This window comes from Oryctolagus cuniculus, chromosome 9 (assembly GCF_051225735.1).
Source record: "Oryctolagus cuniculus isolate XC-2025 breed Fujian yellow rabbit chromosome 9, ASM5122573v1, whole genome shotgun sequence".
Taxonomy (NCBI): Eukaryota; Metazoa; Chordata; class Mammalia; order Lagomorpha; family Leporidae; genus Oryctolagus; species Oryctolagus cuniculus.
The window spans coordinates 10,869,443-10,896,038 of NC_142875.1; the positions used below are offsets into that span (position 1 = coordinate 10,869,443).

At 40.3% G+C, this 26,596-nt stretch overlaps 1 protein-coding gene across 9 annotated transcripts in view; it reads left to right on the top strand.

Moving 5' to 3' along the window:
* FGF14 (fibroblast growth factor 14) overlaps positions 1 to 26,596 on the top strand; it is an 849,823-nt gene that overhangs the window by 665,066 nt on the left and 158,161 nt on the right. For 6 of the 9 annotated variants that reach the window (XM_089303459.1, XM_089303456.1, XM_089303458.1 and 3 more), the window contains exons 2-3: positions 12,876 to 12,986; positions 20,210 to 20,313. In XM_089303459.1, coding sequence (XP_089159585.1) covers positions 12,935 to 12,986; positions 20,210 to 20,313 — 156 coding nt within the window. In that variant the 5' untranslated portion in view covers positions 12,876 to 12,934. Of the gene's footprint in view, positions 1 to 8,981; positions 9,152 to 9,179; positions 9,369 to 12,875; positions 12,987 to 17,869; positions 17,897 to 20,209; positions 20,314 to 26,596 lie in introns of those variants that run through there. The other 3 variants (XM_089303455.1, XM_089303457.1, XR_016212697.1) reach the window with 3 other exon arrangements.

Sequence of the window (26,596 nt, forward strand, 5' to 3'; positions counted from 1 at the left end):
ATTCAAGAAAAAATTCTACATCATCCTTCATATAACTCTCACATTGATTTCAAAGAATTCTCTTTTTATTTTTTTTATAACCTCTGGCTTCAGTGTTTTTTCTCCCAGTTGAAAATGTCAGTGTCTGCTTTGAGGAGCAGATGCCTGCACGTCTTCTCTGTTTTCTGCCCCTTACCCTGCTGCGCTGGGGTTTCTGTAAGAAGTGGCATTGGTTAATAAAAGGGTTTCTGTTGTTCTCATCTGTTCCTAGAAGCAGCTGGCAGGCAAATGGCTTAGAAGAGATCAGACTTCAGATGTCTGCACCTTCCTTCGAGGGAAGTACACTTAAGAAGTATTTAACAGGACTTCTACCAGCTCCTTCAACAACCAGCTCTTGCCCCTGGGTGGAGGTCTCTTAAGTAGTTCTAGATATGAACAAACAAAATGAATTCTATACCTGCTCAGATACTTTTTCTGATACATATGAGTCTCAACTCTGAAGAATGTATTGATCAGTTGTTGTTATGTGTAATTTTCTTAAATTCATCCACCATCCTGGTCCTGGTTGTTTTCTTGGCAAAACACATTCACAGAAATATTTTCTGGCTCTAAAGAAAATGTGCACTTAAAATTTTGAAAATCCCCCTTTTCATGCTTTTTTCTAAGTTGCCAGTTTACAGCTCTACACGTTCTCTTAAAAAACCAGTGAAACTGCCTATCTGCAGTTAATTCTTGCTTTCATGGTTAACACAATATCCTGATTGCAATATAACTTTCATTGAAAGGCTTTCGGCATGGACTTTTATTAAATGACACTGCATATTAATTTTAATAGACGTTCTTGGTTCTTTAACATCATACTTTTTGTCATGCTGATCCTGTATTTCAGACAATAGAATAGCTGGGGAGTGAATTAGAATGGGCATAGGTTTGACCGGCTTTGAAAATTCTGTGAGTGAGTCAAAGAGGAGTTGTTCTTCAGATTCCTTACATTTCAGGAATCTCATTTCTAGCTTCTGAAAGAAGTGAATCCTACTTGGTAGTCATTTAGCTAATATAATAAATTGTGTGTTAACCTTAACATGTAATACACAGAATTTTCCCCTATATCCTTACTGGTTTTTCTACTTTTTTGAGAATGGAGTTGAAATCTGTAATAATTATCTTAAATTTTCCTTTTTCTTCTTTAAGTTATATCACTCTTTTCCTCGTTTCTTTTTTTTTTTTCTTTTTTTTTCTGACAGGCAGAGTTAGACAGTGAAAGAGAGAGACAGAGAGAAAGGTCTTCCTTCCGTTGGTTCACCCCCCAAATGGCTGCTACAGGCAGCGTGCTGCGTCAATCCAAAGCTAGGAGCCAGGTGCTTCCTCCTGGTCTCCCATGCGGGTGCAGGGCCCAAAGACTTGGGCCATCCTCCACTGCCCTCCTGGGCCACAGCAGAGAGCTGGACTGGAAGAGGAGCAACCAGGACTAGCACCTGGCGCCCCAACCGGGACTAGAACCCCGGGGTGCCGGCGCTGCAAGCGGAGGATTAGCCTAGTGAGCCACAGCGCCGGACTCTTTTCCTCATTTCACTGCAGCTCCATCAGTAGCTGCATGAATACACCAGCACACAGCATTGTTATACACTGGATGAGTTGACTGCTTTGTCACCATGGAATGATCCTTCTGTAGCCATTATTGTGTTCTTTTCTCCTTAATCCATTTCATCATTTTAACATAGTTGGATTATAATTGGTATGGTATATTTTTTCCATCCTTTAATATGTATAATGTCGCAAGTTTGGCACACATACATACATGTCTGTATATATGATGCCTTCCTATACTTGAGATTGTGACTGTGACCAATGCTCCAGTAGTTCCCTTGAGGCCTTTTGTGTACCTTGTATGCCCAACCATCTGCCTCTCTGTCCCTTCCCCAAACTCCAGTCACAGATCTTATTTTTGTTATTATATCTTATTTTGTGTTTTATGGAATATTGCATAAATGGAATTACACAGAAGGTATGTTTTAATGCAGGATAATAATTTTTAATTCATTCTGGTTGTTCCATCCATTATTACAGTTCATTCCCTTGTTTTGCTGAGTAGGTGCTCCACTATCTGCATCTTCCATAGCTCATTTATCCATCCACCTGTTGAGTGGACATTTTGTCTGTTTCCAGTTTTAGCTATTACAATGCATTCATGTACTTGGTTTTATGAGAATGTATACTTTATTTATAGTGAATTAATGCCTAGGAATAGCATGATGGGCTCATGCTATGGGTTAATGTTGAACTTTTAAGAATGCTTTTTAAGAAAGGATAATTTTTAAGAAAGCAAACTGTTTTCTTTATTTCTACCATCCACATCGGAGAGTTCTGATTGCATATTTGCCAACATTCAGTATAATAATTCTTTTGAAATTTTGATTGCACTAATATGTATAGAATTATGGTCTTGTTTTTCTTTTTCACAGAGACTGATGACAGTGAGCGTCCTTTCCTGCACTTCTTAGCCATTCGTGTATGAGTAGATTCTTTGATAATGACTCTGCTCAAATCTTTGCCTATTTGTAACCTCTATTTTCTTCTTATTAAGTTTGAAGTTTTTATGTATTTGTAGATATGCACTTGAAATCGGATACAAAGTATACAAATATTTTCAGGCATGCTGTGGCTTGTATTCTCTTTTGAAGAAAAGTTTTGAATTTTTGTGAAATTCAATATATCAGTGTTTGCTTCCCTAGGTCATGCTTTCAGTGTCATGTGTACGAATAGTACAGGCTATATCATTCCAGGAACCTGGTGTGGAAATGTACATGAAACTACAGGGTATATTGATTGAAAATTCCTAAAGAATTTCAAGGTGGTATCAGTCAAGCATTAAATTGAGTGTGTTTAGTAAATTAGGTCGTTCAGTGTATTTGCATTTCTTTCCTCTTGATATTTTGTTTGCTGTCATACATGCTACTTTGACCTACGTTATACATTCCATTCTACATTTCTTTATTTTTGCTTCAGCAGCAGTTATTGGATGGATGTTGTGGGATATGGGTTAAGCCGCCGCTTGGGATGCCTGCATCCCATATCAGTGTCCCTGGAGTCAAGTCTGCCCCTGCCTGCAATCCTGCTTCTTCATAAAGTGCACCCTGGGGGGCCTACATGGTACCTCAGGCTCTTAGGTTCCTGCCGCCCATGTCGCTGGCTTGGACAGAGTTCCTGTCTCCTGGTTTCAGTGTGACTCAGCCCTGGCTGTTTGGGTATTGGGAGGATGAACTCTCCCTCTCACATTCTCACTCTCTTTCTGCTTCTCAAATAAATTAAATAAATAAATAATTTAAAAATTAATCCCTGGCACAGCATATAATCAGCAAAGCTTTATCTAGTTGTAACAATAATAATAATCATGGCTTGACATGGATTCCAAATGTCACTGAAGAACATGCTTTTTTAACTTAAATATGTGCAAGAATTTTCTATATTATCTGTTGCAAATATTTAATACATATTATTTCATTTTTAAAATATGTGATTTTAATTTGGAAAAAAACAAATGAGTGGTTCAGTGCACTTGATTATTTTATTATACAATTATTCATCTTTGCAAATGTGATTTAATAAAATGGAACAATAGAGCTAATCTGGTGGTTATTTTAGCCCCCACTTCTGGGTTATGTTGGAAACCATAGGAGTTCTCCTATGTCTCTACAATGATAGGACCTTGAAAGAAAAAAAGTTATTGGGACAGAGTGCTTTTCTAGCTGGGCTCCAGAGATGTGCTTCCTTCTGGAGCTTCTAGACACTGGATATTAAGAGAGCTGGTGACAGTTGGACTCTACAGCCCTGAGCTACCTCTGTTAGGTCTGCTTCTCAGAGCTCAGGAGCAAATACGAAGCCCAGTTCCTGTCCTCTGCCCTCCCTTTCATGATCTCCACAAACGATATTCCCAAAAGGGGCTTTACAGTTATCCTTTTTATATTTTTACCTAGAGGGAATTTTTGTCCACAAATTGGGAAAAAAGTTTAAGAATTGTTGGTGTTTCCCTTTCAAAATCCAATTTATCAGGCCAGCGCCGTGGCTCACTAGGCTAATCCTCCGCCTTGCGGCGCTGGCACACCGGGTTCTAGTCCCGGTCGGGGCGCCGGATTCTGTCCCGGTTGCCCCTCTTCCAGGCCAGCTCTCTGCTGTGGCCAGGGAGTGCAGTGGAGGATGGCCCAGGTGCTTGGGCCCTGCACCCCATGGGAGACCAGGAGAAGTACCTGGCTCCTGCCATTGAATCAGCGCCGTGCGCCAGCCATTGGAGGGTGAACCAATGGCAAAGGAAGACCTTTCTCTCTCTCTCTCTCACTGTCCACTCTGCCTGTCAAAAAAAAAAATAAAATAAATCCAATTTATCTTTATCTCAATCTTGCTCTTCTCCTCCAACTCTTAAATAGATACCAAAACGAGGGAGAGGGAGCATTTTGTGTTGAAAGTCATTTAGGAATTAAAATAAAGTTTATTTAAAAAAAACAAAGTGAATTCATTTCAATAAACGTTTTTTCTGTGCAAATTACAGTGATAGGCTATTTTGAGTAATACACAATGCATACCTTCAGGGGATCCACTAATTTAACACAATCAGCGCACAAGAAGCCATCTTAATACGCTTGTTTCCTTCTCTGAATAGAAAGTGCAGGGGCAGAAAGGTATCATACCTTTCGTCACCCATCATAAGGCTGTGACTGACACTCCTGCCGCTCAAGACAGGTTAACAAGATAAAGCATAACAAATTCATTCAGTCAATGTTTTATGTGATACGGGATCTTATTCATAATGGATGGAGTCTAAAAAAAAGGATCTTATAGAAGTGTAAAGTGCAATGTTGTTTACCAGAGACTGGAGAGGGAAGGAGGGGAAAGGAGTAAGGACAGATGGATTAATGATTATGTTGCAATCAGGTAGGAGTAACATGTAGTGGGGTTCTGTTTACACAATGGGATGTCTATAGATAACACTAATGTACTATTTCCCTATAAACAAAAGAGACCAACCAGAAGGTAGAATTTGGAATGTTTTCACCTTAAAGAAATGTGCAATGTTTGAAGAAGATATATTTCCCCTGATAGGACAATACACAATGCACACACGCATCGAAACACATGGTACATGATAAAAATAGACAATTTTGATGTGTCTGTTAAAAATTTACCCCAAGAAAACATGATAAATATTAAAGAATTTTACCCAACATGGGAGCCTTCAGAAATAAAGACCACTAGGTTTGGTAAAGACCGGACAGCTGTGTGGAAACATGATTAAAAACAGGTGTGATTAATTGTGATAGCCTGAGGGGGAACCCCACCAGGGCTGTCTCTTCAGAGTCTCCTCAGCCTTTCTGTGTAATTCCTTCCTCCTGGGAGTGGGGCAGGAGAAGGTGTGAGGGACTTAGCCTCTAAACTCCCTCCACTGTCCTTTAATTCAAAGTACTGAGCATGCCAAAGTACTCTACTGTGGGGTACCATGACCTGAGGATCAGTAACACTTCACTCTTTGAGGGCAAGACATGTTTTATGGAAGGTTCTATCCCTGGTGCCTATAAACATAGGATTCTGATAGGCAGAGAAGTGGTAGAGAGATTGTTGTAGGCAGTGGATCAGCAGGTAGGATTTCACACACATGGGTTAGTTTTATCAGTTTCTTTAGGATCCCCTAACCCACTTCCTGTCTGGGCCCTTTGGAGGAGTTCCTGGACATGGTTTATTTTTATGGCTGGATTATATGCGAATTTATAGCTTTGGGCAAATTATTCACATTACTATTTTCTGCTACTAGGAGTGCCAAAATCTAATTAGACCTGCCACATTTTTTATATAAAAATATATATTCCAAAAGCTGTTTTCACCCTGTGAAAAAAGTGTGATTTTTCCATAGCTAATAGAAGAGTGACATTTAAGAACTTACACTAATGGCCAATTATACCAAGATTTGGATGCAGATAAATATATGATATGTATACATTAATGCATTTGCTACATTAAAATATATGTCATATTGCAGATATTCTAATCTAAGTAGTAATTTTAAATGTATATGGCTTTTGAAGGATTATCCAGATTTCTTTTGTCAGTTTCCACATTGCGTGAAAACAATTTATGACAGTGATTGATTTAATTGAACACACTTCTGAGAGAGTGATTGTTTTAATTAAAAATGTCGGCTATTTTTTCCCTGTATCCAAAGACAGTTGCGTTGATTTGCATTTCTTTCAGTTCTGAGTGTTGAGGGTAAGATATTAGGAAACATCTTCTACTTGATATGCATTCACATTAGTTTTCATCGGTTCTGTTTTAATTAGTATTGTAGAGCATAGTTAGCAGAGACGTTCATGCAAAGAGAATCTTCAAAGCATTTTCTTTAAAATGAACAGGCACAGTAAATAGAAAACAAAAGACAAAACTAGAGGGAAAAAGGAATGAAGCAAAAGAAGAGAGAGTAAGTCTAAATATTTTCTTGGGCAGAGTAGATAGTCTGAACACTTACATGTCTTAGAAGAGAATAAAGAACTCTAGCTATTTTATGAGCTGAAAAAAATATTCTGAATGTTTTATATGGTTAACTTAGAGGTATAGGCCTTCAGATATTTAGCCACATATCTTTTTTTTAAGATTTATTTATTTATTTGAAAGTCAGAGTTACAGAGAGAGGAGAGGCAGAAAGAGAGAGGTCTTCCATCCGCTGGTTCACTCTCCAATTGGCTGCAACGGCTGGAGCTGCGCCCATCCAAAGCCAGGAGCCAGGATGTTCTTCTGGGTCTCCCACGTGGGTGCAGGGGTCCAAGGGCTTGGGCCACCCTCTACTGCTTTCCCAGACCATAGCAGAGAGATGGATTGGAAGTGGTGCAGCTGGGACTAGAACCGGCACCCATATGGGACGCTGCAGGAAGCGGCTTTACCCACTATGCCAGCCCACCACATTTCAATTATTAATTAGGAATGTGAGTGTGTAGGAGTTGGGAATGAATCAGTACTGAAACAAAAATATTTGTTCTTGTAAAACTCACATTCTACACTTACCAGAGGAAGAGCACACAGCCTGTTTATCCCATCAAGTTGATGAAAAAAGTGAGCATGCAACTTCAGTTCCAGTGTTCTTCATTTATGTAATATTTTCTCTCTTTTTCCTCTCAAGGTATCGAATAGTTATTTAGGCTGGGGTTCTATCTTTATGAAGTCGATACATTTCAGATTGTTATAACATTTTCAAACTCCTTTCACTGACTTCATATTAGATCTGAATAGGTCATCATTTGCTTTTGTTGCTTGTTTATATGTTTGTTTTTAACCACCTAATCCATATAGGAGAAAATGCCATCTTTGCTACTCTTTGGTATTTGTTTTCACTAAATATTTTGAGTGTCCCCTTCAATCCATATTCACTCTGTGGGATTTTCTTCCCCTGAACTATCCTAACTGCAGTTATATTAGACAATACTCATATAACCTGCAAATCTACTTAGCCAGGAACACACATACTTCAACATAGCATTCACTGGAACAAAAGACTAAGAGTCAGGGTCCCTGTGTTTGCTCCCCAGAAAGACAGGATGCCTAACCTGTCCCAGGTGCTATGAGAGCTGATACAACAGTTGAACCATCGTAGATACTGCTGGGTGCCAAGTCGTGTGTTAAATAATTAGCAAAGCTTACCCTCCTTCTCATTTTGAGCAGTAGAGGGTTCCAGCATTTGCATCTTCACATACAGCAATGCCATGCTCTGTGCTCTACTTGAGGATTTGTGCATTTATTAAAACTACCAGTCTGAGTTTTGTCCATTCTGGCAGTCATGTCATGTCTTCTTGGTTCCTTTTTAGCAGTTTGCTCTCACAGTGTCAAAATGACATCTGCAAGTGAGTTGCCTAGTACATTGTAGACTACAATTGAGATTTGCTATAGACTAAGAAAATGAGCGTTCGGTCCTCCTCTTCACAGCAGAACAATAATTTAGTCATACTTTTGCCTGATGGCACATAACTGAGTCCTTTTTTTTCTTTCCTGCTATGATTATTTAGTTGCACACTTTCATCCTTGAGGAAAAGGCTTTTCTCAATCATTTGAAAGAGTTACTTTGCACTATTAATGGTCACATTTCACAATGGCCAGTTTTGTAAGCAATAAAGACTCACAGTGAATGCTTTCTGGACAAATAACTGTACACAAAGATTAATACATAGAGTGTTTGAAAATGTGTAGTTAATATAGAAGAGTGGTGTGTTAGTTTATTTGCATATATAAGTGCAATGTTATTTGGAAATAGATATGACATGCTATTTTTACTCATTTTAGTCAAAGGCAATAATAGATTTTCTTAAAATCTGCATTTTCATCTTGTATCCCCAAATTGTTGCCTTTTTTCCCCCCTTAGAAAATTTACAGAAAACCTTGAAACCATTGTTTTAGTTGTCAAAGCCCCAGTACGACAATTTTGGGAATCCAAAATGTAATGACTTGGACTTTGTACTATTGACTTAACATTTCAAGCTTGTATTTAATATAACAAAAAATTTTAAAAATCTGCATTTTCATTATAGAATTAGCATGCTTTCAGTACTTGTTTTTGAGTTAGGTCTGGAAAGTACAATTACCTGGTTAAAGTTTGTGGGCACATCCAATTTTAATTGCCATCCTGGGTTTTCATGTTGCTCCAATGTTCATATTTACCAGAAACATACAAAATTATTGCTTTTTACTACCCTCTTGTCAGTATTCATTCAACAAGAGTTTAACGCAGAGCCTCTAGTTACCTGAACCCTGGACACCTAATGGTGAACAATATGACACCTTTCAGCTTTTGTCGTTCAACCTGCAGTCCAGTTTGTGAGGCAAACAGGAGTCATATGACTGCACAGAGGTGAAGCTATAACCACGATATATAAAGCCAAATAGAAGCCTCTGCTTAATGTCAGTGGTGGATGTACACTGTACTGGGTTCTGTACTTTATAACATGTGGAAACTCTTTCAAAGTTAATGTTGACACTTAAGAAAAAAGTCACACCTGTGGTGAACGTGCAGCAGAAGACTCCGACCTGCTCTGAGGTGTTAGGACCGGGCTCCAGAGGAATGAAGTGTTGCTGGAGCCAGACTTGAGGAGGAGGCAGAGGATGTCATCAGGCAGGGGTGTGTGCAAGGGTGTGCTCACCTGCACAGGTGAGCAAGGGGAATTCTTATACAGGTGGGAACCCTTGAGATGAGAAAGGCAGCACAAACATAATTGAGGAGTGTCAGAGAGCCCTTGAAGGCAGCCCACAGTGATCCAGCAGGCTGCAGTCAGCAAGGCTGGCAGAGAAGATGGAGCTGTGTTGTGGTGGGGGTGCATTCACAATTCCTAGGTGGAGAGGTGTTGCCACCTATTTCCAGATCTGAGGTATGGGAACAGGCAGACTACAGGGGAGAGTACCACCCAGGAGAGGTGTAGAGGGGCTGAGCTGCGGCTGGCAGAGAAAATAGAAAGGGTGGGGGGGACATTTTGAAGAAGCATCTATGGGAACTGGGCAGCTTACCAGGGGGGATAAAAAGACAGCCGTTGTGTTGCCCTGAGTGGACTGATACTGTTAACAGAAATATTAAGGAGGCGAAACATCCTTTGGCCGAAGTGGTAGAGATAGGAGAATTCTAGTAAAAATGGTGCTGGGGAAAGTTTTAAACTCACGGTGCTGAAACTGATTTTTGGTAAGGGTTTCATACGGAGAGTTGTCGGACATGTGGCCAATGGCAGTGTAGACTGGCTCTTAGAAGAGGTTTCCAAGAACTTGGATCCTTTCTATTGTTTGCGTTTGTGCTCTATTTCCAAGACTCAGCTCTGAATATGAAGGATTTGGGTTTACACAGCTGTGCACAATTGTGAAATATTGCTTTTTAAACAGATTGGTTCACATTTGACCTTAAAATTTTAAGATGTTTCATTTATTCTATTTATAGAGGCTGCATAATGTAGAAGTGAATAGATGAGCTGAGTGCTCATCTTATTTTAACATTTTCAACATTTATTTATTTAAAGGGCCCAGATGGGGCGGGAGAGGTGTCATGGAGGTGGGGGTAGCTGGGAAGAGAGATCATCAGTCTTCTGGTTCACTTCCCAAAAGCCCACAACAGCAGGGGCTGGGCTAGGCTGCAGCCAGGAGCCAGCAACTCCACCCAGGGCCACCTACGTGGGTGGCAGTAACTCAAGTACTTGGGCCATCACCTGCTACCTCCCAGTGCATTAGCAGGAAGCTAATGGAAGAGGATGCGGGGTCATGGTGCTCTGACAGGATGCAATGCAGGTGTCCCAAGCAGGTGTCCCTGTGCTACAAGCCCACCTGAGTGCTCCTCTTTAAACCTTAGCTTTGTACTTCATAACCATGCCCCCTATGTTAAATGAATTATCCTGCATCTCCGTTTCTTCTTCTTCAAAGTGGGCTTCCTATTACTTAGGCTTGAGGTGAGGATTCAGTGAGCTAGTCATGGAATGTTCTTAGAATAGTGCCTGGCACCCAAGGAGAACACAAGCAGTATTTATGATTTCTGAAAATAAAAAGCAAATATTGTGAAATTGGATAAACCAAAATCAACTTGGTTTTTGTCTACTTGTCATTAAGAGTTCAAAATCATAAACTGTTGTTTCCTTGTTACTGTTGGTCAGACGGGAAGCCTGTTGGAGGGCTCTGTGTGAGTGTGGGGGCCGGGGAGTGGGTCTGTGCCTTTTTACAGTCTTGCTGTTCTAGGAAATTCAGCTCCACAAGACCCAGGACCTAAAGAGTAGGGCAACTTACACATAAGTGATGCTACAACATGACAGAAAATTGTCAGTTTCAGGAATTCTGTATGTTTTCCCAGCAATTAAGGCATTTTCCCTTCTACTTTTTCCTCTTCCACTCACTTGTGTTCAATGAAGAGCATAAATGAGTTCCAGCAGAACTAAGAGGGTCTCATGTCTTAAAGAGGGTTAATAATCCAAGTCTTCCCAGATACACACAAAATAAGGATCAGTGGTAAATTTTTTTTATCACAATACCCATGTTAGAATTAACTGATTTTGAAATCTTTATACCAAAGAGTAAAGATGATAATAAAATGATTCTAATAATAGCTTAGGCATTTCATTTCAAACTCCAAGTCTCTTAAAAACCTCTACAAGCTGATATGTTAGTCACTCTAACAATGTTGGAGCATATTTTCTTTAAATCATTTTTTTCTGTCACATCACCAATTTCATAGAAGAAGTTCAAACATCTAGGAATAAGTCTTCTGATGCTGTGATATTCATGCATTATTTTCCAGAAGGTCCCCCCCCAATTGAAATATCATCTATGAAGCAATCTGTGTACAGTGGTGTCGTTTTTCAAACTTTTAATTTTACGGTGAGCTTAAAAACCGATTTTAGATTGCTTTTTCATTTCTAATTATTGTAGAATAGTTGTTTTTTTCTACAGCTTTTTCTTAGTTTTGCATTGGTATGTTTTGGGTCCACCTGTTTGCAAGTCTATGATTTTCCTGTTGATTCCAGGATACTGGTTTCATCATTCAGTGCAAACTCGTACTGGTTTGCCAGTATAATCATATTTGCATGTCCCATTCAGTTCCTGAGGAGAGAAGCCAGTTGCCATAGTGAGAATTACCATGTCCCGCCTCAGATCCAGTCCTGAGATGGAGATGGCCTTAGAAGAACCTACATGTCGATGCATATTTCCAAGAAGGACAACTGGCTCTTTGTGAAGCACTAGCTTACTGGAATGGTTCTCTTCTGTCTCATCCAGTGAAAATCTATTGCCGCATGACTTCCTTTGTGTTAGAATGAACTTCCACTGCCTGCTACCTCATGCCTGTTGTCCAAGAGTCAGATTCTATATTACATACTTTCTCTGTCCTTTTTAGGTATTAAAATCAATAGGTTTATCTGCTAAATTTGTCTCATTTGTCCTGATTATTGCCTTAGATTGAGTCTGGCTGTAAATCTCTGTTCCCTGAGTTCCAAAGCCTGGAACTGCATTTTTCCCTGTGGATCACGTCCAGGCATCTTGGATGCTTCCAGGGGAGTTAGGAGGACCCTGCAGATGTCCAGGGCATAGTTGCCAAATTGGTGCTTTTCTAAAACTAGAAAATTCAAATGTTGTTATGAATCTAAAAACTTAGATTTTTCACAATTTCGGGGTACTTGTCAATTTAAGTAAAAGGAGAACTCCATTTTAAACAGCCTTTGATGGAAATCAAGTTTCGAGAGTCAGAAGTTTGCAAAACTCCTATACTGCCATCCTTTGTAATATCAACGCACATTAATTATTTTACAGTTTAATGGTGAAACAAATAGCTTAGTGTGATAGGTTTAATAAGTATATATACATGAATATCTGTTTCATAAAATGGTGCTTTTTTATAAAGATTTATTTATTTGAATGTCAGAGTTAAGAAGTAGAGAGAAGTAGAGCAGAGAGAAATCCTCCATCTGCTGGTTCACTCCCTCAATGGCTGTATTGGCGGGAGCCGATCCAAAGCCAGGAGCCAGGAGCTTCATCTGGGTCTCCCATGTGGGTACAGGGGCCCAAGTATTTGGGCCATCTTCTGCTTTCCCTGGAAATAGCAGAGAGTTGGATCAAAAGTGGAGCAGCTGGGACTCGAACTGGTGTCCATATGGGATGCCAGCACTACAGGCAGCAGCTTTACCTGCTACGCCACAGGACCAGCCCCAAGATGATCTATTTCTGTAGCTGGTTACCACATATTCCTTACTGTCCCTAGTTGGTATCCTCCAAGCTCAATAAAAACACAAGAGGGACCTGAGCCACATAAAATGTCATGTCTGCAAAATGTCCTTTTCTGACAAAGAAAAAGTAATGTAGTAGAGACTGTCTCTGGATACACTGTGAGGCTTACGATGGCTGTGTTTGCCTTTCAGATCCCCAGCTCAAGGGCATAGTGACCAGGTTATATTGCAGGCAAGGCTACTACTTGCAAATGCACCCCGATGGAGCTCTCGACGGAACCAAGGATGACAGCACCAATTCCAGTAAGTGCAACCACAGGACATCCCTGACCACACTGCTACATAAATGACCTTTTCAGATACCACAGCAAACTTTTGCTTATGTTGGGTCACTAACATGGCATTGCAGTTGTTCTTCAACCACATTCATGGAAAGAGTAACGGAGAAACGAGAAACATTTTTTAAGATAATTATAAGTTAATGTTTTTATTTTTTAAAAAGTTGGAAATTTTATTTTAATCGTAGAAATCAAGTATGTTACTATATTCAGATGAAAACTTATTACATGTTTACCTTGGAAGTTTCAATTTTATAAGCCAATAGATTCTGAATAATACTTGCAGAAATTCAAGAACTACAGGATTAAGTTGTCTCAAGTAATAGAAACATAATTTTATAAATTCCTTGCATTTAACAAGAAAAAGATGTTTCCTATAGGTAGAACAAGAAGGTTATATACTTTAAAAAAAAAAAAAATCAGGTCTGTGCCGGCGCCACGGCTTACAGGCTAATCCTCCACCTGTGGTGCCGGCACCCCGGGTTCTAGTCCTGGTTGGGGCGCCAGATTCTGTCCTGGTTGCTCCTCTTCCAGTCCAGCCCTCTGCTGTGGCCCAGGAAGGCACTGGAGGATGGCCCAAGTGCTTGGGCCCTGCACCCGCATGGGAGACCAAGAGGAGGCGCCTGGCTCCTGCCTTCAGATCGGCGCAGCGCACCATCTGTGGCAGCCATTTGGGGGGTGAACCAATGGAAGGAAGACCTTTCTCTCTGTCTCTCTCTCACTGTTTAACACTACCTGTCAAAAAAATCATGTCTGTATTTTTCTTAAGTATAAAATCCACATCTTCTATTCATATATATCTTCTTTCTGCTGTTTATTTGCATTTTCTGACTGGTGACCCTCCTTACTGACATCTACCATAGCATAGTTATTCTAAAATAGACAAAATTATCTCTGCTTAGAAGGGTTACTGAAAAGCAAAATCTACTTCTATTAGGCATATTTAATCCTCGGTTATATTGCTAGTGATTCGGGGTAGATAGAAACACTTCTACACCTTTAATATGTATTCAGATGTAGGACATCACTTTAAGAAACGAAAGGAAGATTTGAGTACATATAAACAATTATAGCCACTTGCTGTTTTAAATGCTAGCAACCAAATTTTCAGTAACACTAATTTTCAGAGCAGTTAATGATACAAAGTATTATTTGCATTTGATATTATGTAAAGGATTGATATTTTCCCGTTGTGTTTACTTTTTTGGTCTTTAATTTTTTTTTTTTTTTGAGACAGGGTAAAACGGACACAGACACATGTACACATGTTCGCATCCTCTGGTTCATCTGGTTACTCACCTAATGTTCTAGAGCCAGGAACTCAATCCAGGTCTCCTGTGTGGATAACAGTAACCCAAAAATTTGAATTGGCACCTGCTCCCTCTAAGGTCCACATTAGCAATAAGCTGGTATCAGGAGCAGAGCTGAGACTCCAACACAGCTCTGAGATAGGGGATGTGTGCACCTCGAGTGGTGTCTTAACTGCGAGACCAGCCTTAGACCCACTTCAGTTTCTTTTTAATTTTGTTGATCTACATTTTTCCTCCTTTTAAATTTCTTCCTGTCTATGATACCCACCCTTTTAGTTTTAACATCTTTCCAGCCATATTTGCTCCTTGGTTTATTTGTACTTCATCTTCTCTTTTGAATTAGGAAAAAAGAAGGTAAACCTATTTGGACACATGGAAGAAAGACGAGTCTTGTTTTTGTTAAGACCTATGTCAGGCATGCTTCCTTGTTGATTTTCTGATTAGGCTGGACCTTTAAAAAGTATCTTGACCAATTTGACCTACAAAAGAGGGCAATTTCTTATAGTTTGATGTAATATAAAACTATCTGCCCATTTTCTTCTCCTGTCTTATTCTGTACCCATCCTCTGACAAAGGGCATTTCTGTTGTGTGTTGCAATTCTGAGGGTCCGGGACCTTAAAGGTTCCTAAGCTCTGACATCTGTAGTGCTCTCTGTCTTTCAGTGTCCAGAGTTTAACAGCCCAGGAACTGACACTCTGTAGTTCTGATCAGTCAGTGAGCTATGACACTCAGATCTATCATCCTAGAGACTGGTGGCAACCAAATGATGGCAAAAGCTGTCAAGAAAGGAAACCACTCCAACTGTATGAGGATAATGCTTCATTAGATGGCTTAGCAAATTCATTTCCTTCAGCAAATGCTTCATGAATGTTTGGCCTGGGTTTTAGCTGTTTATTTACTTGATATTTTCTCATATCATGCTAATTGATAACCTTTAACAATGAGCATCAATACCACATCAAATAAATAGTCTTTTTGAAGCATATTGCTTTGGAGTTGAGTAAAGCAGTAATGTATGATCTAAATCATGGGAGTGTAGGTGTAGAAGCTCTGTGCCTCCACACAGTCAGGACTGATTATGGGAATAATAGTTAACAATATACTAGAAGCTGAGATACTAAAAGACGCTTGAGCATCTGGGACTCTCCCTCTCCTGTACCTGTACCGGACATTGTAGGTAGCTCAGGAAATCCCCTGTGGCCTCCCAGTGCTGGTGAGGTCAGTCCTGGGAATGACACAGGACAGGAGTCTTGGCATAAAAGCAAATTGGAACCAAATCCTAGTGCCCCACTCCAGAGTTGTAATTCCCTATGCAAAGAGCTGGCCCACAGCTTCCTTTCTGATACATCACATGGCATTGTATGTGCCCTGAAAGCCATCAGGTTAGTTTTATTACTATTTCAACACTTGCCAAGATGTAAAGAGGTTGAGATAAAGATTCTGTTCTCAAAAGACTATATGAATTATATCACTTAAATTTAGTAAATTTTGGAAGGATTATAGTAGATTGATAAAAGCAATGGAAATTACTAATTAACTCTTCTTTTGTGTACCAAAACCTTTTAAAATTGTAAAATGCCACCTTTAAGATGAGTTTTAATATAATTTTGTCTCTGGTTGATTATAGCATTATGGATCATAGGAAAATTGTAAGCATTGAAAAGAGTTTGAGTGTGCTTTAGAAATGCTGATCTTCTACACTTAGATTACACTTAAGCTTTAGCCATTTTTCTCAAGAAGGGATCCTCTAAGTACAAGTGAATGTAAAGCTCCTAGGTAGAGCATAGCTCTTTTGGTTTGGGGAAGAGAATGATGTGGTACTTCACAAACATGTTTCAAGTTTTAAACTTTTTAAAAATTTTTTGAGAGGCAGACACACACACACACACAGAGAGAGAGAGAGAGAGAGAGAGAGAGAGAGAGAGAAATATGAATGCATCCATAGGCAGGTTTGTTCCCTAGATGCTTGTACACCGGGATTAGGCCCAGCCATACTGGGAACCAGGTCTTCTACATGAGTGGCAGGGACCCAGTTACTTGAGCCGTCACTGCTGCCTCCCAGGATCTGCATTAGCAGGAAGCTGAAGTCAGAAACCAGAGCCAGGAGTTGACTGCAGACAGTCTAATATGACATGCAAGTGTCTTAACTGCCAGGCTAAATTTGCTCAAGATAGGCCGAAATTGAGTCATCCATAAATTGGAAAAATTAAAAATCCTAAAACTCAGAAAAAATTAAAAATTCTAAAACTCAGAAACTACTCTAAAAATCAACAAAAGACAAAACGGATGCTTGAACCTTCAAATATTCATGATTTGATTTCAACCCATTTCCTAATCACCAGTTTTTGTTAGAATGAGGAATTATTTAGAACAAGGGAAAACTGAAACCATGCTTATGAGGCTGTGTTTGTCAAAACTTGTAGATGAATTGAGGAAAAGAAAAACTGTCTTACAGAAGTGTGGTGCTTGGCCTCATGGTTTGGATACTGTTTGGAATGTCTGCATCCCTCATCAGAGTGCCGAGGTTACATACCTTGCTCCTGAATCCAGCTTCCTGCCTTTGTGCACCCTGGGAGGTGGCAGTGATGGCCCAAGCTACTGATCCCTGCCAGCCACATGGGAGACCTGGATTGGTTCCTGGCTCCCAGCTTCAGTCCTAGCTGGAGGCTGTTGGAGACATTTGAGGAGTCAAAAAGCAAGTGGGAGCTCTCGCTCTCATGTCTGTCCCTCTCTTCTCTTTACCCCCTCTTTTCCCTCCTTTTCCTCTCAAGTAAGAAAGATAAAGAAGAATTAATAATAATAAAGGAGGCCAAAGGCCAAAGAACCTTCATGCAGGGCTCTGTCCTCCCAGGGTTTCCAGCCTAACACCTACACCCCTCAGGGAAGGAAAAATAGCCAGAAAACCATTGATAACAAACTATCACAACTTGACAGTTTCTCATAGATGACCACATGTCTAGAAAGATCTGTCACAAACAGAAGTGGCCCCTCATGATTTCGTCACTATACACATTGAGGATTCCTTGAACATTTTCCTGAATGTCAGCATTATCATAAGCTACAGGAGTTTAATAGGGAGAAGTTTGATCTTCCCCCTAGTTGGTTTTGGATACGCCATGGATTTGTCCATGCTCTCAAACATTATTTTGGTGTCACTGCACATGACAGTACAGGCAATAAGCCAATGACCATGGCATTGTTAAGACTTCAAGAAAAAGATCCCTTTCATCCCAGAAATTCTCTGCCTGATATTGTAAAACTTGTCACCTCCCCTCCCCAGGGACCAGCACCTGTAAGCATTAAGATGGTGTTTGTCATCTGAGCATGTTAGGCTCCTAAGAGGAACTGTAAAAACATTTTTTAACCCCTATACCCACTCTCAAAGATCTTGATTTAATTGGACTGGGGTTCGACCTGGCCATTGTACTTTCTGAATACAGGGAGTTTTAATATTGAAAATCACTGCCACATGGAGAACACGAGTGTTCTGTGGAATCCCTACTCTCACAAATGTCTTCATCATTTACTCTCTCCCAGGCTTTGTGACACTGCTCTAAAATTAACAGACGGCAGAAGAAAATACAACGATGACCTCATTAGTGTGGTTGTCTGTGGCTCTGAGTGGCACCATAGATCTGTCCTGTTCAGCTCTGCACAGTCCCCCACACTACAGGGGTTATACAGATTCACTTCTTATGATTGCTCTGTAAATTTTACTGACTGGTGTTTCACAATCCAAGTCCCAACCAAAGTTCGAAGAGAAATAAAAACCTGTGTGTTAATTTTTTGAAGTGTGTTCATTTTACACCATCTTCTAGAATATTTCTATTTTCTACATCACATTATTTTGGTCAGTTCATGAAGCACTTGTCTTCTAGATTATACTATGTAGCCTGTACCAATTGTGTGATGCCTACAGATAGTATTAGCAGTGTACAAAGGTTAGGATAATTCTATTTGAATTGGTTAGTTGAAAACAGTACAGCATGGACAGGCATACTGTTAGGTTTTCTCCCCAAATTTGCACACAAATCAAGAATTACCCTATGGTGACTATAAAAAAAAAAGTGAGGAAGTAGGTACAGTCTAGGCATTCTAGACAGAAGCAAATATGGCCTTGTTCCACAGAGAAGAAGCACAGAAAGTCCCAAAGTTACAGGACCTCTATGGTACTCTACCACTCCACACTCACATCTAATAATAAGTAATAGAAATGAGCAAAAATGAGCCTCAGTCTTACATGAGAGTCTTGTAATCTCTCAGAATCCTAGAGAAGAAAACCAAATTTTTCTAGGGATAATTATCAAACACAACGGTCTGCTGTTTTCCTTTCATTTCCATAGTTCAAAGATCTTGAGACTTTGAAAGAGTAATATAATCGCTGGAGAAAAGATGTAACTTTTCCCACACTATCATGAAAAAATATTTCCTTGAATTAAGTGGAACTAATTTAGAAAGTCGAATTTTAATTATGAAATTAGTGGACCCTCAAAATGTGATGGGATTGCCTGTATTTTCCAAATGATATGTCTTAGGTGGAATATGAGCAGATCTAAAGTTGGTATTTCCTTCATACATTTACTTGAATATTTCAGTGCCAGTTTTGGCTTAGGCCTGTTAGTTAAGAAGGAATTGGGGCCGGCGCCGCAGCTCACTAGGCTAATCCTCCGCCTTGCGGTGCCGGCACACCGGGTTCTAGTCCAGGTCAGGGTGCTGGATTCTCTCCCGCTTGCCCCTCTTCCAGGCCAGCTCTCTGCTGTGGCCAGGGAAGTGCAGTGGAGGATGGCCCAAGTGCTTGGGCCCTGCACCCCATGGGAGACCAGGATAAGTACCTGGCTCCTGCCATAGGATCAGCGTGGTGCACCGGCCGTGGCGGCCATTGGAGGGTGAACCAACAGCAAAGGAAGACCTTTCTCTCTGTCTCTCTCTCTCGCACTGTCCACTCTGCCTGTCAAAAAAAAAAAAAAAAAAAAGGAATTGGGGCAGCAGGCAACCTCACTATGGGAAATTAGTATCTTTTTTATGTCTCCAAAATCATTAAGCAGTTCACTCAGAGTGGTTCTGTAAGATTCATTAAGTAGGCTACATGGAACTCTAGCAGGGAAATGTGTGAAAGAGATATTAAAGACTTAAAATTCAATGATAAACATTGCTATCTGCACTATGTGAAAAACACATAAAAATACTTCTTAAATGTATCAACAAGGTAAGGAACAAAACAAACATTAATGAGTTCTTACCTATTAAGTGGATAAAATTGAACATTTTCCCTTTTAATTTTTATTCATCATTTTATAAACTGCTAATAAAGAAAATGATCCCTCTAAAATTTGCATGTCATTTCGTTTGATTAGCTCTTTCTAAATTTAACCCATCAGCAGGTGCACATATTTCCTTGGCATTGCTGGTGTGTCATGTTGGTTCTGCAAGAGTAATTGAGTTTTGGAATTACCTTTTTAAGTTCTGGCCCACACTATACCGCAATGAAAAACCATTCTTTTGGCCTGAATTGTGAGAGTAAACATTGGACTTGGACGTTTTAAATTCCATACTTGAGAATCTTCAGCTGATTTTATTTGGTGTCTGCTGGTGTCCGAGCGGACACTTGAATCCTGATTCCAGGCTTGGAGCTCTTTTCTAATCCCACAGCTCTTCAGGATGCTGCAGGCAAGACTGCCAAGAAGACTGACAAATGGCAGATGAAGTGCTGATTGTATCCATAGTAGAAATGTAATTATTAAGAGAAATAAAAGTTATTTAATGGGAACGTCCCAGAAAGTAACAACACAGAGGAAGTTGCTTAAACAAAGTCGGTGGGAGAGAAACATTTCTGGCAGTGCTTTGCTTCCTCATGACCGCCTGTGCTTCTCATTCCAGCACTGTTTAACCTCATCCCTGTGGGACTGCGCGTCGTTGCCATCCAGGGAGTGAAGACAGGGTTGTATATAGCCATGAATGGAGAAGGTTACCTCTACCCATCAGTAAGTACCTGCCAAAAATACTGGCCCTTCCTTCACTGTTGCTTATGTAGTGATGGTGGTAGCCAGATCCAGAAAGTTCTGTGTTTGTGGCTTCTGCCACACTCTCCGTGGAGTTTGGTCATTAATAAATGCCACAGGAGCTATGTGTTCCTTACTCATCACTGCTAGCATGAGCATATCTAGAAGAGCAGCAGTAGTATGTCTTTAATTGCATATTGATTGTATTTTTTAAAACAACCCATTTTGCAGAAAACTGATCAGTTTTGAAAGAATTCATGTTAATATAGGTTTTGTTTTTATATATAAATGCACTTAGATAATTTATTGCCAAAAATTTACACACATTTTCTTCTTTGTCCATTTGTTCTTAATTGACAAGTAATATCTGTGCATATTTATGGGGGTTTAGTGTTTAGCTTTCTCCTCTCTGGGTCTATGAGATGTACTTTTTCAGATTCCATATATGCCAAGTGACCTTACTTGTAGACAGAATCTAAAATTTTTTGTAAATGAGACACTGAGAATTCTAAAAAAAATGCAAAAGGTAATAGGATTTAAATATAAGAATTCATATGTGTAGATATTCTACTGGAGAAATAACTGTAACATTGAAAAGAATATCTTATGCAAATCTCAGTAACTCTGTTTTGTGTTAATGCTTATTAGAAACCCAGCACTTCTCTACCCATATGATCTTTTCTGGAATATGTTCTATTTACAAATAGTTCTTATTCAAACATCTGTAACCATACATTATAATTTAGAGTTAATTTCTACTACAGGTCCAAGCAAGGATGACTTAGATAAAGGTATTTCTTTCCACTATTTTTGGAGTGCTTATTGATGCAGTCTTAATGCCTTGAAATATACTCTTAAGTGGGTTTGAATGTCATCTTTCCATAAATTCTTTAAAACTTGGTGATTATTATGTATCAACAATAAAATCCTACACATAGATATATGGTTATGCATACATATGTAAGAATATGCATGCAGGTATATAAATGTATATATATATATGCACAAGGCATCTTCAAAAAGGACAGGGAAAGTGCATATTGTATAAAAATTATGCATGAACTTAAAGTCTGCACCAACATAAACTTGTCTCTTAATTCCATTTTCCACAAGCTGTTTGAAGTCCCTGCATATATTCCTTCTCTGGGGTAATTCCCAAGAAATGTGATCTATTTTCTTCAGCAAGCCTGGGAAATCCTATCACAGAGAGAAGGCCAGGGGCAGATTCCCTTCTGGTGAGCTGAAACAGCCCAAGGGCCCTCGCCTTATCTTTCCCCTGAAGGGTGTCCCTGCAACAGAACTGGGTCTGACATGATACAGATTGTGTCCTGTTGTTCAAGATGAATATGCATGGCGTGGTGAACAAGATCCAGCTGAAACTCGCAAGGTCTTTGTGATTAAAAATCCAATATAGATCCAGCATCATTTTCTAGAGATGGCTTATTTCAGATACAAGTCACTTTCGTCCACTGGGCATTTGGTTTGGTTTATCTCTGTTCCCCACCACTACCACCAGAGTAATCCTTGAGAGGACTAGAATGATCAGGTACAGTAACTGCCATAGCTTCTTAGTGTCTTTCTGTTGGTGATTTTACCACACTGGACTCTGCACAACAGTTGATGCCAGGGGAAATTCAAAGATTTATCTTTTGGCTTCTGCAGCAACACATTTCACTTATTGTCATGAGGTTATATGTTATTTGCGTTTAAAAGTAGGTCCATCATTTTGAGGATGTGTCTGCCTAGAATAAAATATTGGTTGTGTTCAGTACAGCTGATACAGCGCAGCGGGGATAGAAGCAAGGCAGGTGCTAACTGCCCTGTGGGAATCCCAGTGACTTAAAGGAGGTCTCGGGAAACCGGCTGTGGGAATTGGCTGCGTCTGCCCAGCATGAGTCTCGGCAAAATTCAGGTTTACTTCCTGATGCCTTGTCTTCTCATCTCCCTGATTTTCCTGTTTGGCTTCTCGGATCTCTGTTGCTAGCTCCAGTCTCTCCAAGAGATCTTGGTTTTCCCCTTTTGACTTGGGGTCTGGTAAGAGATGCTCTGTGTGCCTAGCTCCAGCTGAGAGACAGATCCCCCTGCCCAGCCCTTACCCTGGGGCATCTCTTCTGCCCAGGCCAGGCCCTAACAATCCCTCACCATTGTGTGGCAAAAGAACTTAGAGGTCAAAGGAAAGTGATTTTGAGTCTTTGTGAGTATTCCACAAAATGTTCTGTTTCTTTCATTGAGATGAAATTTTAACTTCAAATATTTCAATACAAAGAATGTTTTTCCATTTTCACTTACTCCATAATTAGTGACTGGGTGTCTACTAAAATAACAAAGAATACAAAACAATTGTGACTATTAATCATAATAGCATATTCATATGACAATAGTAGGTGCCAATACTTGTATAGAACATGCTGCTAGCACTATGCTATGCGCTTTCCATGAATCAGTTCATTGATCCTCCCAATAGCCATCTTCTATAAAGCAAACAATTAAAATAAGGATGCATGCAGAGTTTACAATCTGCCAATGTGTCTTAGGTGATAGATAGAAAGGAGGCGGCTTGAGCACACTTAGTGTGACTCATTAGCTTACATTTTAACTGCTTTACTATGCTGCTTCTATGTGCCAGACATTTCTCATAGGATGGTCTGGCACCTGTTCTCACAAGAAGTTAGAAGCGTGTGATGATGTAATGAAAACCTTTAGGGAATTGTTACCAAGGGAGTCAACTTTATTTCAGGGCAATTATTAAGAAGCATAATTTGAAACCTAATGTGTTTCATTTGGAGACTTTTAAATAAGTGACACAAAATATATTTGTTAGGGGGACTTTGATATCACGTAATGGGTGTTTAATGTTCTTGAACTTCATTACACTTAATATTTGCACTTTAAATTGCAAAAGCCCTGACAAACATGGTTAACCCAAGTATGAAGTTTTGAACTAAGTTGAATATTTTTTAAAAGATTTATTTTACTTATTATTTGTTTATTTGAAAGGCAGAGTTACAGAGAGAGGTAGAGACAAAGATCTTTCATCTGTTTGTTCATTCCCCAAATGACCAGACTGGGCCAGGCCTAAGCCAGGAACCAAGAGCTGCTTCCAGGTCTCCCACTTGGGAGCAGAGTCCCAAACACTTGGGCCATCATTTACTGCTCTCCCAGGCTTATTAGCAGGGAGTTGGATGGGAAGTAGAGCAGCTGGGACTCGAAATGGGACCCATGTGGGATGCCAGCCACTGCAGGTTGGGGCTTTAACCCACTGGCCCCAAGTTGAATGTTTTTTTTTTTTTTATTGTTTTTTTTTTTTTTTTTTAAATGACAACTCCAGGCAGGCTCACATCTAAAGAAAAAAAGCTGAGAAAGATTTAAGCCTGGGAAACGAAATCCTCTGTTTTACATTTACAGCCACTTTAAAGAAAATCTTAATGTTTTTGTAGCATAAAGTGGTGTCTGCTATGGGGCTGATTTCTTTGAGGGCCTGTAGATATAGAATGTAGGCAACAAAACAACCAGATCTTTCAAAGTCAAATCTATCGAATGACTATCGCAGCTGTGATTCCTCTGCCTGTGGTCCATGAAGTAGTTCTCATAATCTGTTGCTAGGCAAATGAAGATACTCAAAGTGTCAGATAATTCCATTCTGGGGGTGCAAAGATTATCATTTTGACTGAGATGTGAATAAATAATCATATCTCTCACAGAAGTTGCTCATTCCCTGTGGATGCTTTTGCACAGAATGTCAGTAGTGATTTCCTTTGTGGTCAAAATGATTATAACATGCTAATTAAGGTATTCCAGAGAGATTTAATGTCAGATGGAGACTGTCTGCTTGAAGGTGGAATTCAGGCTGCCAGGTCACAACAGAAACCAGCAAATATTTTCGTTCAAGAATTAGACAGTTAAAGTGACGTGTTAAAAAAGATGATTTTTTTTAAACTCTACACTACTTATAGTGCTGAGAGAAGAACAGTTAATATTTTATTTTTCAAGGCCTGCGCCGTGGCTCACTAGGCTAATCCTCCGCCTGCGGCACCGGCGCCCCAGGTTCTAGTCCCGGAGGGGGCGCCGGATTCTGTCCTGGTTGCTCCTCTTCCAGTCCAGCTCTCTGCTGTGGCCCAGGAGTGCAGTGGAGGATGGCCCAGGTACTTGGGCCCTGTACCTGCATGGGAGACCAGGAGGAAGCACCTGGCTCCTGGCTTCAGATCGGCACAGTGTGCTGGCCATAGCAGCCATTTGGAGGGTGAACCAACAGAAGGAAGACCTTTCTTTCTGTCTCTCTCTCTCTCACTGTCTAACTCTGCCTGTCAAAAAAAAAATATTTAACTTTTCCAAACAACCATTGACTTTGAGAGACTAAGAAAATTCTCCATTAAAAATCAAGGTCTGGAAGGTAAATTCTAAACACTAAAGGAAAACATGGAAAGAAAGCAAAGTGTCACTCATGCTCTGTACTGCAACAAAGAGCACTGTTGTGTTTGTGTTGAGAGAGGGGAAGGGGGAAGGAGATGATAGCAGCATGGGGGAGTCCTGGGCTCCACCTGCACCCTGGAGCCACATGCAAAGCCTGCCTCACAAGTTCCAGGTCCCTGGGGTCTGCCTTCACATCTGCAAAGCTACAGGGTTTCCCTTGAGGGCATTGAATTAATCTTGAGTTGGAAATGCTGGTTTCAGTCTGATAGGTTTTTCTGAATGAGGGGATATAGATTTTATATAAAATGTAGAAAGATTCATTAATGTGTGTTATCATAGGCATACACTTATGCAAATATTCTTTTCCTAATGGTGCTGTAAATGTTCCTATTACCCAGACACAGTGCCTGGGGAATGAGTCAGTCCTGGGGTTCTGGAGTTAATATCTCATCGGAGTCTCTTAATCAGGTGTACAATTGGGGAAGAAAATAACCTCCTTTCATGTTGATGTGTTAAATGAACCAAAAAAAATGCACTGCTACAGGGATTTGCAAATATTAGGGCCCATAAGAATCATGTGGAGGCTGGCGCCATGGCTCAATGGGCTAATCCTCTGTCTAGTCCAGGTCGGGGCCCTGGATTCTGTCCTGGTTGCCCCTCTTCCAGGCCAGCTCTCTGCTGTGGCCAGGGAGTGCAGTGGAGGATGGCCCAAGTGCTTGGGCCCTGCACCCCATGGGAGACCAGGAGAAGCACCTGGCTCCTGCCATCGGATCAGCGTGGTGCGCCGGCCGCAGCGCACCGGCCACGGCGGCCATTGGAGGGTGAACCAACAGCAAAGGAAGATCTTTCTGTCTGTCTCTCTCTCTCACTGTCCACTCTGCCTGTCAAAAAAAAAAAAAAAAGAGAATCATGTGGAGCGCCAGGAAAAAAAATGCAGATTTCTTGGATGAACCTCTTGGTATTTCAGCCCCATGGGTCTGGTGGAAGGGTCTAGGACCATTCTTCTCCTTCTGGAGATTCTGAAGTTGACATTCTAATAATCAACAATCATACAGCAGGAGTGGATGCGGTGGTCCATGGGGGAGATGGTGGCAGCTTTTAACCATGGTGATGAGGAAAAGCTGATGAAAATCATGAAATGGACTACCCAGCACTAAAGCTAACACTGAGTAAAATAAAATGTGACTAGTCCCCCAGATCAATTGGTTCCAAGCCCCTGAATTCAACCAACAGTGGATCATTTTTTAAAATTGCACCTGGATAGATTATGTACAGACTTCTTTTCATTATTCCCTGACCGGCATAGCTTAAGAACTATTTCCATGGCATTTTCATTATCAAATAATAATAATAAAAGAAACAGGGAGGTGATTTTAAAGTATGTGGGAGGATATATGTAGATGATATGCAATCTTAGGCTACTGGGAATTTTCTGGGTTTTTATATCTGAGGGGGCTCTTGAACCAGCACCCTGTGGAAACCGAGGGATTACTATACTTGATTTTCCCAACTCCTCTGCCATTAAGTTAAATTTTTATAGAGATTTGAAAATAGCCCTTTACTGATGTAGCAACCCAGAAACCCTCAATTCACCTAGCAGCCAATGTAGGATAAATGTATATTTGGGGATTAGCTGCTCTTTGAGTCAGGGAAAATAAGGTGCAATGTTAAGTATTCTTCAATAAGCATTTCCAAGGCCCACAAAATCTTATATCCTCTAGATGGAGAGTTTTCTGGTATTATAGTCATACCTTTCAGCAGTATGTTCATGGGCCTCTTCTGCAAAGGTGGTCTTGCCTTCCCTTCTCTGTGCCACCCAGAACCCCTTATCATGTGTCCTTATATGTGTTGCTAT